The sequence below is a fragment of the Bubalus bubalis genome, chromosome 16 (assembly GCF_019923935.1).
Source record: "Bubalus bubalis isolate 160015118507 breed Murrah chromosome 16, NDDB_SH_1, whole genome shotgun sequence".
Lineage (NCBI taxonomy): Eukaryota > Metazoa > Chordata > Mammalia > Artiodactyla > Bovidae > Bubalus > Bubalus bubalis.
Genome location: NC_059172.1, coordinates 44,051,107 through 44,063,197, shown reverse-complemented (window position 1 = coordinate 44,063,197; position 12,091 = coordinate 44,051,107). Strand labels below are relative to the sequence as shown.

General features: G+C 47.3%; 1 protein-coding gene across 4 annotated transcripts in view; it reads left to right on the top strand.

Moving 5' to 3' along the window:
- Nucleotides 1-12,091, top strand: part of GALNT18 (polypeptide N-acetylgalactosaminyltransferase 18) — a 391,174-nt gene that overhangs the window by 290,717 nt on the left and 88,366 nt on the right. For 3 of the 4 annotated variants that reach the window (XM_044929523.2, XM_044929525.2, XM_006045991.4), the window contains exons 8-9: nt 5,421-5,558; nt 10,946-11,041. In XM_044929523.2, coding sequence (XP_044785458.1) covers nt 5,421-5,558; nt 10,946-11,041 — 234 coding nt within the window. The remainder of the gene's footprint in view (nt 1-5,420; nt 5,559-10,945; nt 11,042-12,091) is intronic. The other variant, XM_044929524.1, reaches the window with a different exon arrangement.

The following is a 12,091-nucleotide window of genomic DNA, read 5'->3' as shown; positions in this document are numbered from 1 at the left end:
GTTGCCCCTCAACACTCTGATTCCTTCCATGCTTCACATTCTGTGCAGAGTCTGTTTACTTGTCTGGATCTTTCAAAGTCTCCTTTCAGACAGAATGTGACTTCTTCCTGTTTGTGTTCATGATGCTTAGGACAGTGCCTGACACAGTCTAGGCACTCAGTAAAGATGAGTTGAAAAAGAAACCAAAGGAAGGAATTATGGGTTCTGCATCCCTCTGTGTTTTCCCCAGGACTTTCCCCAGCTGTTCTTGATGTGGCAGCATCGCAATACCTTCTGCTCAGTCCCAGGCACATCTGCTCCCAATTTACTTAAGCTTCTGTCTACAAAGGCAGAGCTGGAACCCTTCAACTCTGCCTAGTTGGCTGCTTGGAGAATTAGATAAGTTAATATGTGGAAAGACTTTGATCAGTGCTTGGCCAATAGAAAGCATTCAGATCAGATCAGATCAGTCACTCATTCGTGTCCGACTCTTTGCGACCCCATGAATCGCAGCACACCAGGCCTCCCTGTCCATCACCAACTCCTGGAGTTCACTCAAATTCATGTCCATCGAGTTGGTGATGCCATCCAGCCATCTCATCCTCTGTCGTCCCCTTCTCCTCCTGCCCCCAATCCCTCCCAGCATCAGAGTCTGTTCCAATGAGTCAGCTGTTCGCATGAGGTGGCCAAAGTACTGGAGTTTCAGCTTTAGCATCATTCCTTCCAAAGAAATCCCAGGGCTGATCTCCTTCAGAATGGACTGGTTGGATCTCCTTGCAGTCCAAGGGACTCTCAAGAGTCTTCTCCAACACCACAGTTCAAAAGCATCAATTCATCAGCACTCAGCCTTCTTCACAGTCCAACTCTCACATCCATACATGTCCACAGGAAAAACCATAGCCTTGACTAGACGAACCTTTATTGGCAAAGTAATGTCTCTGCTTTTGAATATGCCATCTAGGTTGGTCATAACTTTCCTTCCAAGGAGTAAGTGTCTTTTAATTTCATGGCTGCAGTCACCATCTGCAGTGATTTTGGAGCCCAGAAAAATAAAGTCTGACACTGTTTCCACTGTTTCCCCATCTATTTCCCATGAAGTGATGGGACCAGATGCCATGATCTTCATTGTCTGAATGTTGAGCTTTAAGCCAACTTTTTCACTCTCCTCTTTCACTTTCATCAAGAGGCTTTTTAGTTCCTCTTCACTTTCTGCCATAAGGGTGGTATCATCTGCATATCTGAGGTTATTGATATTTCTCCCAGCAATCTTGATTCCAGCTTGTGTTTCTTCCAGCCCAGCGTTTCTCATGATGTACTCTGCATATAAGTTAAATAAACAGGGTGACAATATACAGCCTTGATGTACTCCTTTTCCTATTTGGAACCAGTCTGTTGTTCCATGTCCAGTTCTAACTGTTGCTTCCTGACCTGCATACAAATTTCTCAAGAGGCAGATCAGGTGGTCTGGTATTCCCATCTCTTTCAGAATTTTCCACAGTTTATTGTGATCCACACAGTCAAAAGCTTTGGCATAGTCAATAAAGCAGAAATAGATGCATTAGAGACGTGTAAATTCTTGTCAGTGTCATCACCTGCACCTTCTGCATTCTCACCGGAGCTTCAGCGTGCCCTTGTTGGGCAGTCATCCTCCCTTGCTGCCCTCTGTGCGGAGTTCTTTCCTGGCCGTGCACTGAAGAGAACCAGCTCTCTCAGCCACTCCCTTACCACGTGCCGTCCCAAGCTTTCGGAAGATCAGAGGAGCCTTCCACTCTTGCTTCCTCTACTTTAATTGAAAGTCGGTTTGCGTATCAGCAAACAGAAAGTCAGTCTGCAGCAAAGCATCAATATTTCCTTACACAGGATTCAGAAACTCTAGACTCGCCCCTGCTTCCTCTTGCCTGAAGACAGGCTGAGTGCCAAGGATGACTCACCATGGTTTTTAGGCAGCAACCATTCTTGAGGTTTGGCTACAAGGAATTTTGTGTGTGGCTGCACACGCAGGCAGGAACACTGGACAGCTTTTTTTGTGGTTAAGTATATTAGTGTCCCAGGACTGCTGAAACAAATGATCACAAACTGGGTGGCTTAAAACAACAGAAATGTGTTCTCTGATGGTTTTGGAGGTCAGAAGCCCACACTCAAGGGACTGCCAGGGCCATGCTCCCTCCAAAGGCCCTGGGGGAGGATCCTTCCTGGCCTTTTCCAGCTTATGGGGGGCTCTCGGGGTTCCTTGGCTTGTAGATGTGTCTTTTCATTCCATGCTTCTGTCTCCATGTTTCCTCTCCTTTCTCTCATAGAGATTTAGGATCATCCTAAATCCAGAATCATCTCAACATCTCTAATTAATTATATCCACAAAGACCCTTTTCCCAAACAAGGTCCCCTTCAGAGCTTCTGGGTGGACACTGTTCAACCCTCTACATTAACGATTTGGCAAAAAGGGAAGATACATGTATTGTTTTCTAGTAATAAGGGTCAAGGTGACCTTCTCTGAGGAAGTTTGCTTATTTCCCAATTTCTGCCTCCTGCTCTGAAATAGAGTTTGATGCAATTTACAGCGAACAGCACAGTACAGATGTGCTGAACCATTAAAATGGGAAGGCAAAAGTCAATTAATAAACAGGAAGGGGAAAGGGACATGATATCCAGACACAGAAGCTGAGCAAAACTCTGTGTCTTGAGTCTCTTAGAAGTTAAAGTAGAGTGTGCTCGTGATGTATTGCCTCTCTCCCACTTTTGATTAGGTTATAAGTAGAGAGACAAACTCTCCCTTGATCCTGAATATAGAAAGGAAGTTTTCCCATGGGAACCTAAATTTTTTAGGAAAACACAGAGGTCTTCCTGAGACAGATTCTTCTAGTGGCTTTCTGTAAAAGCTGAGACAGTGTTCGTTTGTCATCACATATAGCATTAAGTGGGATGGCCTGGGTCCAGGCAAATAGCTTTGTGATGTAAGGGTAAAGTACAGAGAAATTTAAAGAGTTAGTACTTAAGAGATGTCTTTAAGTTAATACGTAACAGAGGATTGAGCAGGATACATTTATCGTCAGTTGCTGTGTTCATTGTTTCATACATATTTTTTCAACTCAGTCTCATCAGTAGAGCTCAGGTGCGGTGCTAGACTAGGGGCACAGAGATCAGCAGGACACGTTTCCTGATCGTCAGGGAGCGGGGGTCCAGCAGAGAAAGAACAAGCAGAAGTTGCTGGGAAGGCTCTGGGCAGGAGCTGGGGGGCAGACCAATCACAGAAGAGGTTATCAGGAAATGCTCAAAGGGCATAACCTCACTGAATTTGCACCCTGGGATTCCAGAACTTAAACCTTCAGGCTGTAGCAAGTTCAAATTTTTACATGACCTCAACTTCGGTAGACAAAAATAAATGTATTTCTTGTATATTTATTTTTGTTTTGACTCAAGCCCCCATTGTCTGATATTAAGAATGTGTTCTGATCATGTCCAGATACATGCAGCAACTATCTTTGTGGTTTTTCCCAAACATTTCAGAGTTAAACTGTCAATTTCATTATTTTCCCAACCCCACTAACTTGATCCCAGAATTGATGGTAGAACCAGGTGGAGTCATACTGGCAGCCCATGGACCACAGTGTCAGAGGGAGAGACCTGTGCTTCCCCATCCTCCTGTCTCCGCTCTGGGCTGGTATCTCATGAGATGACACTTGCCCCGTCTGGTCCCTGGCTCCATGGTGTCATCCTCTGAGATGTCACCTGTCTCCATCTGATCCCCAGCTGGAGGGACCCCTCTCCATCTTCTGCTGTGGCATCAGCTCTTTCTCAGCTGATTTTGTGCCCTGTTCAACAGCTGGGGTGCAGGTCCCAGGGCTTCCTGGGACCACAAGAAATGTGGGGGGTTCTCTCGCTCACACTCAAGGACAGACCCTTGTCTCTGTGACTGCTCCTTGCCTGCTGCACCTCAGTGGTTCAGGGCCACGTCTTTGGTACACCTCGGAAATGAGGGACATAGTACTATCTGTGCTAAGCACCCCTCCACCCCAGGCTTAGAGAGAGGGGCTCTGCTTCTTCCACAAGGACTTGGTCTAAGCAGGCAGAAGGTCAGGCTCCTGCAAATGCCCTGGAAATTTTAAAGCACAAACTCCAGACCCAGGCTGATTGGGTTCAACTTTCAACTCCATCACTCACTAGCTTTGGAATTTAGGCAAGTCACCCAGGAGGTCACTGAACCTCCTGCATCTGTAAAATAAAGGTTATATTGTGCTCCCTCATGAGTTTAAATAGGACCATATATGTAAATTTAATATAAAGTGAAAATGAAAGTTGCTCAGTCATGTCTGACTCTTGGCAACCCCATGAACTATGGAATTCTCCTGACCAGAATACTGGAGTGAGTAGCCATTCCCTTCTCCAGGGAATCTTCCCAACCCAGGGATCGAACCGAAGTCTCCTGCATTGCAGGTGGATTCTTTACCAGCTGAGCTGCCATGGAATCCTAAAAACTTAATATAAATAAAATATAAAAATATATGTGTCTGTCTCATATGGAACAGAGCCTGGCACATTGTGTTATGTAAGCCTTAGCCGCCCTGATCACTAGGAATAGTATTAGAATTAGCAGTATTCCATCTTCAACTCTTTTCCTTTCCTCTCCCTCTCCCCACACAGTTCAGAATCTCTCATCTTATCTCTTGAGATAGAGGTAACTGTGTTGTTGGTTCAGTCACTCAGTCATGTCCAACTCTTTGCAACCCCATGGGCTGCAGCACCCCAGGCTTCCCTCTCCTTCACTATCTCCCAGATCTTGCTCAAACTCACGTCCATTGAGTCGGTGATGCCATCCAACTGTCTCTTCCTCCATCGCCCCCTTCTCTCCTGCCCTCAATCTTCCCCAGCATCAGGATCTTTTCCAATGAGTCAGCTCTTCACATAGGTGGCCAAACTATTGGAGCTTCAGCATCAGTCCTTCCACTGAATATTCAGGACTGATTTCCTTTAGGATTGACGGGCTTGATCTCCTTGCTGTCCAAGGGACTCTCAAGAGTCTCCTCCGGCATCATAATTTGAAGGCATCAATTCTTTGGCCACCTCTCACATCCATACATGACTACTGGAAAAACCATAGCTTTGACTATATAGACATTTGTCAGCAAAGTGATAACTTTACTCAGACTATATTCTTCCATTTCTTTTACTTACACAAAGACTACAGCTTTTTTTCTTTAGTATTTTTTAAGGATTTAGTCCCTTAATTGTCAATGGCCTTTGATAACAGCCCCCATCGGTGCAGATCTCCTGTTTTGCAGACCAAACAGGGATGGTTATGGGGCCAAGGCACACATGGGGAAATGCCTGAGTTGAGTTCCCAGGTAATGCCTTCACCAGGCAGTCTCCAGAACTGTGGTTAGGGAGGTTCCAGGGAAAGCCGTACCATGGAGGTGGCTGCATCTCTGTGTTTGCATCTCACACAGGACTCAGGAATCGACATCGGGGACATCACTGCAAGGAAGGCTCTGAGGAAACAGCTGCAGTGCAAGACCTTCCGGTGGTACCTGGTCAGCGTGTACCCAGAAATGAGGATGTACTCAGACATCATTGCCTACGGGGTGGTAAGGAGCCCACCCTTGGGGTTTCATCCAGACACATCTGCCCGAATGGGACCTGTGGTAGACCTGTGGACAAGAGGCTGGTTTCTGGAACTTCATGTGAAGCAGCCTATATGTTCATAACCCAGACCTCTCCATTCTCTTGAGAGAGGTGCTTAGTCTCTCCTTACAATCCTAAGCAATTCAGCTCTGGCCCCAAACATGAATATGCTACTTAATAAAGCAAAAACATGCAGTTAGGTTAACATTGCAAGACAACCCCAACTGTTTCCCAAGCATGGGTGCCTGAGATTCTACCGGCCAGCCTGCATGCCTCCCTTACCCAAGGTGCTACGTCTTCCACTCACGCAGAGCCTCCTAGAAAGCAGATTTGGGAAACATATCCTTCCAGAGTTCATTGGATTTTCAGCGATGTTTTAGTACCACTTATTGATTGGTGGTTCCCCCAGCAGAGGCAGCAAGACAGAGAGGCAGAGCAGCGGGTTTGGATCCACATGGACCTGGTTCCAATCTTGACCCAGCCACTTCCTGGGCAAGCATCTTAATGTCTATGGGTCTTAGTTTCTTCATATGTTAAGTGGGGTAAAATAATGCTCTCCTCGTGGGTAGAAGAAAGTCTCCGATATAGAAATGTACTTTGTGTCTGAGGTTAAAATACTTTGAAGATGATAAACTCTCCCCGTGCTTCCAATATCCCGAGGACATTACAACTCTTAAGGTATTTTAAATACCTGATTGATTTTTGGATATCTGTTCTGGTTTTTGCTGAGTGAACACATGAAGATTCTCTATGACAGTTAAGCCCTCAAAATTACCCTCATAACTATCCCCTGGGGTTACTAGGCTCACTGCCTGCCCCTGGTGTGTCACAGATGGGGAAAGAAAGAAGTACAGTGACTGCCCATGTTCACACAGGCCGTCAACCTGAGTGAAACTGAGTCTAGCACGTCAGCTTCTGATATCACTCCCTCTCCTCCCTTTGGAGTGTCCCCGCAGGCCTTTTAGATATTCCAGGATGAAAACTTGAAGGAAGAATTCTTCCTCTGATGGCCTGTGGCCAGAACTGAGTTCAAGGCCTGCCTCAGCAGGAACTTAATGGGCACAGCCTCAGCCTAGAGAGGAAGAATTCTGCTGAAGGGCCGGCTTCAGTGTTCCCACGGGCCTGCCAATGCTCACATCCTAGGATTTTAAAGGAGACAGAGCCAGGGTCCCAGGAACTGCCCCTTTCTACCCCCCCACCCCCCACCGCAGGGCCTCTGTTGTCCCCGGAGGCCTGACTATCGGAGGGGGTCGTGCCTTCCCATGAGAGTCCCCGTGTTGTGGCTGACATGTCCTGAGAGAACCGCCCAGTAGCCTCTTGTGTCTCCCCTTCTCAGGCTGGTATAATTCAGATGTCAGGAAACTCATCAGCTGGCGCTGCTCAGCTGTTACCTGAGGCCCCAGGGCCCACCTTCGCAGTGGAAGCACACTGGACTGCGAGGTGCCCATCCGCCCCATCCAGCCCCCCAGAACCGTCCTGAGGACACGGCTGATATGCTGTCCCCAGCACGTTATGTGTGCTGCCTGGTTACTCTTGGACCAAAACAGGACAGACTTGCTGCTGCGGCTCCGGAGAAAGCTGTTGGCCCAGGCCTCTGAGAGCCAAGGCAAGCTTCTGGATTCATGGTCTCACCAAGCTATTAGCTGTAGCTAAAAGTATTCGCCAAACTCAGCCAGAGAGGCATAACAGTGGAGGTGCTTGCACGCAGCCATTGCGATCCTGGGTCTGGGCCCAAGACATTCTGGTCGTGTAAGCGAAAGAGTCGCATCTTAGGAGCACAGATAGCACGTTTACCATGTAGACCCCTCACCCAGATCACACCCAGAAACCTTTGATTGGTCAAATAGTAAGTGGCATATCCATGTTGTGATCTAGATCTGGCTGAGTCCACAGTGGGGGCTGTTTTCACTCTGTCATGCTGAAAACCCCTCCTCCCACCACTCCAGAGGGCTGAGCTCTGTCAGCCATTCCTGGGACTGGCGGACGTCTATGACCCTGCGCGTGTGCATTTGCCGGCTACTGTTCAGGGCTCAGCTGGAGCCCCTCTCTCCTGCCTCCTCCATGGGCTGCGCTCTTACATGAGCAGAGACACTTGCTTGTCCAGGAGCATAATGAACTCAATGAGGGCAGTAAGCTGACGATGGTTGAGGCAGGATGCAGTACAAGAGCAAGACAATTTGTGGAGCTGAATCTTTCTTCCTGGTGATTACTTTTATTCTGAAGTGGAGAGACCAGATGTCTTCTCAGTGAAGGGATTTTTTTCCCCTTCCAACTCATGCCTAAACTTCATTGCTCAGGTCAAATAACCTCCCGGAACTCTCAGGCCACTGTCAAGTCTGTATAACCCAGACCATTAATCTAGTAAAAGGTCTCATTGATGCCTCTGGCAGGCAGAAGGATCATGGGCCTTGCAGTGTGGGCATGGGCCTCCTCCAGGATTACTGAGCTTCAGGCCTGGGAGACAGCATGGTTTTGAATAATCCCAGCTCTGGTGCTGACAGGAGAGATGGAGTAGCATCCAGAAACAGACATGCCTGCTTCTGAAAGTTAGCTTTGCTATTTAATCACTGTGTAACCCTGGCAGTTTGTAAAACCTTAAAGGTTAGTCATATCACTTCATGGGACATTTTTCACAGCCTCGGGATTGTCACCATTTGATGATGGAAAGAGCTTGGGCTTTGGAGACAGACTCCAGCTCTGCCATTTTTCCAACTATGAGGCCATTCATTCATTACTCATTTTCTTCATTCGTTCATCCCATATGTACTTACTGTCTAATATGTGCCAGGGCTGTCCTGTGTCACAGGCAGTGAGAAAGCCTGAGACCTAGTCTGGTGACTGATAGAGGAGCCAGGCAAGTAGAGAAGTGACAAGAATACAGTGTGTAAGTGCTGCGCTCAGAGAAATGGAGGTATGGTGGCCTCACACCCAGACGTGGGTCAGGAAAGGCTTCCAGAGTGACAGAGAGGCTAAGAACCACGGGAGGAGGAGGGCTTAGTCAGGGGAAAGAGAAGGCCAAAGCAGAGGGCCCATGCAGTGGGAACAGCATTACAGACCGAGAGGTGAGGCAGAGCTGCTTGCTACAACATAATTTCCTGCACCCTTAAGAGAGTTAATATTACCAATCTGGCTGAGTAATTTTGAGTATTAGGTGGGATAAAGCATGGAAGCCCTTCACCTGGAACCTGGCACATAGATGCAGTCATAAACACTAACTTCCCTGAATGGCTTTCAGGAGAGTTATAGCAGTAATAACAGCACCTAACAATTATCGCACTTTTGCTATTTGTCAGGCCCTGTACTAAGCACTTGCAGAGATTATTTCAGTTAATCCACAGACGTAGGAGGTTGGCAATATAATTGTCCGTATTTGAGAGACAGAAGGAAACAGACAAGGAGTTATGTTGCTTTGCCCAAGACCAAACATCTGGAGCCAGGATTTCATCTCAGCTTCTCTCCCAACTTCCTCAACAGAAAATCTGCTTAATGGGGGATGGATGACACAAAATCAAAGAGGACTTTATCAAAAGTCACCACCCACCCTCATTCAGAGGCCAGCTTTGGGGGCCCACGGGAGAGCCATGTCTGACACCAGGGCTTTCTGGAACTTTATGCAGGTCTCACTAATGGATCACGTCTTCAGATGTGACAGACAACCCTCTGTGGGCCATGGGAGGAGTCCGGGGTATATTTGCATATACTCCTCCCACACAGGTCAGTCAGGTAGTTGGTTTATGATAGAGGATTTTGTGCTGCATGGATGCTTCTGGGGCCCTGCCTAGGGAGCTGACACATGTTCATATTTCTTCAGAACCTCTAAACTCCAAGTTTGAGATTGAGCTGCTATCACCCAGTAAGGGAAAGGGAGCTCAGAAGAAAAGAATTTGACTCTGTTCTTTGTCCCCTGTCAAGAACAGGATGTTCATAGATCAAGTGTGGGCCTCCAGTTATCTGTTGTGCTTCACACTCCTTAATTGGGTTCACTGCACTCCTACCGCATCCATGAAGACTACAAAAACTTAGCCGCTGTCTGCCTCTGGCCCTCCCCAGATAGATGACCCACCTGTGGCCCATTGCCCTGGTCTCCCCTGGATCCCCATCTCCAGCCTCCAGTTGTAAATAAAATGCTTTGATCACTAAGAAGAGCTATGTAAGCTGGCTTCAGTTTAGGTGGGTAAAGATACCATAAGCTGTCTTACAGGCCCAGGAACTGAAGTACAGCTGGACCCGGGCACTCGTGCTGGGAAGCCACGAAAACCACAGTGGGGGCAGGATCATCTCTTGTCTCTAAATCCATCTGCCTCCTGCTTCATCCCCACTTCATCACAGCTGGATTTCTCTGCTTGCACAAGCCCAACAGATCTCCATGCCCGATCTAAATGGCCCCACAATCTGAGAGGCCAGCACCCACTGAGCACAGTGTTTGGTCTCTCATCAGGATTCCTAGGGCAGAATAAGAGGATGATGAGATTGTCACATTCCAGAAAGAGAAGGATGGGGAGAGAGGAGGAAAGAAAGAGAATTGTCCATTCATTCTAAACTAAGAGTTGGTGCCTGCCCTGGTCTCCTCAGCATGTAAGCAGGCCCACGTGAACCACAAGCTGCCCTTTCCAAGGACTGAGAGTGGGCTAAGCCAGAAGGGGACGTTGACTATCAGCTTTCCTACCTAGATGTGCTAAGATATTGGTTCATAGGACTTTTGTACTGTTGATTGGCATGTGTTTGTAGGTGAGGATAAGAGACACCTCTCCCCTCTCCTATTCCCTCTCTGGTCCCCTTCTCTCTTATTCACCCACCAGACCTTCCTTCCACTCTAGGGAAACTTCATCAGCTGGGTCCCCACTGGGGCCTGGCCAGTCACTGCTGGATCTGGAGGAGACAGAGAAGGCCTGATCCCAGGGGACATCCCAGGCCCCCAAACAGCTGACATGTTCCTCACCTCCCCCAACCCTCAAGCACAAAGTCTTCTATCCAGGGACTTCTGTTGGCCATTATGCCACCCTTGTGCAAAAGGAGAGGATGAGAAGTGTAGTACCACCTTGTGTGTGTGCGTGTATGTCATATTTTTACCTAGACCCTCTCAGCTCCCAAAATCCAGCTTGCTGTTTAACAGCGTCCAAGGTCTTGTCCTTCAGAGGAGGCTGCTCTGCCTTCAGCACCTTTAATGCAAGGCCAACACTGTTGGTTTCTTGGTATTAGTTGGTACTTGATTTCTATAGTATTCAGGGTTGACTGAAAGCAGAGTTGACTATGGAAGCAGAGCCTGTCTCAGTGGAATGCTTGTTTTTCCTGATTTAACGCTTTTATTTCTCTGTTTCTTTTGTGTGACTGCCTCTCCTCTGGTGTTCAGTTGCAGAACTCCCTGAAGAGTGATTTGTGTCTTGATCAGGGTCCAGAGACGGAAAATGTTCCTATTGTGTACATCTGCCACGGGATGACACCCCAGGTGAGTGTTCTGAGATCCCCGTGCTGGGTGTGTGCATGTGTGTGTCTGGTGGGAAAAGAGAAGCTCAACTCTGTCATGGCTACTCTGGGCCCATGGACCTTGGGGGCTTTTCATTAGAAAGTATCCTCATGAGAAAAAAAGAGAGTCATACTTATATGTCTGGAAGGAGTCTAAAGGAGCAGAGGCTGGGATGCCAGGATCCCCTAGGGTGGCACAAGGAAGGTGATACATCTCTAAAGAGAGACACCTGCCTCTGCTGGGGAGACTGTCACAGGTTACAGTCTTGGCTCTGGCAGCCACGCCTTTCCCTGGCTGGAGGGAGCCCTAAGTCTCCCCTAGACTCCCTGCCATCTCAGAATCTCTTCAGAGTGCCTCAGGTTCTGCCCTTTGGTCCATCGTAGCTGGGACCAAAATTTATAGCCGTGAGATCCTTTCTAGGTCTTCTGACCTTCTAGCAGAGAATGAAGGGAAGCTACCAGAAAAGTAAGTTATCCCCCTAAAATTCTCCATTCATAGCCTAGGCTTCAGATATCCAAAGAGGACATTGAGACACTGGCAAGAAAAATGATTTATTCAACAAAGTACAATGGACGATCAATGACCAAGGACACCATGGACTGACCCATTATGACTTGGCATTTTCAGTTTACTTATCTTACCTTCAGAAGTATGAAAAGATTTTTAAAAGATACTTTAGTATAGAAGATACATGTGTTTGTGCAGTTGAAGTTAAGTGTTTTAAAGAGCTGTTACCTGCCTAAACGGAAGGTTATACAACTGAAGGATACCGTGATGTGTCCCTAGTGTACTATCCCAAGACTTTCCAGAAATTGCCCACTGTGATCTCTACCCCCTGGTCCTTTTTGTGGGCCGAGCTGCTGTGACATCATTGATTGGTCAGTCACAGTCAGCAGATCACATTATCCTCACACCACACAGCATATCAACTCATTCTCCATTATTAGAATGGTATAACATTTTTAATGAGTGACTACTTTTATGCAAACTTTTTGTTGGCATATAACATATATGCAGAAAATAGACAAATTA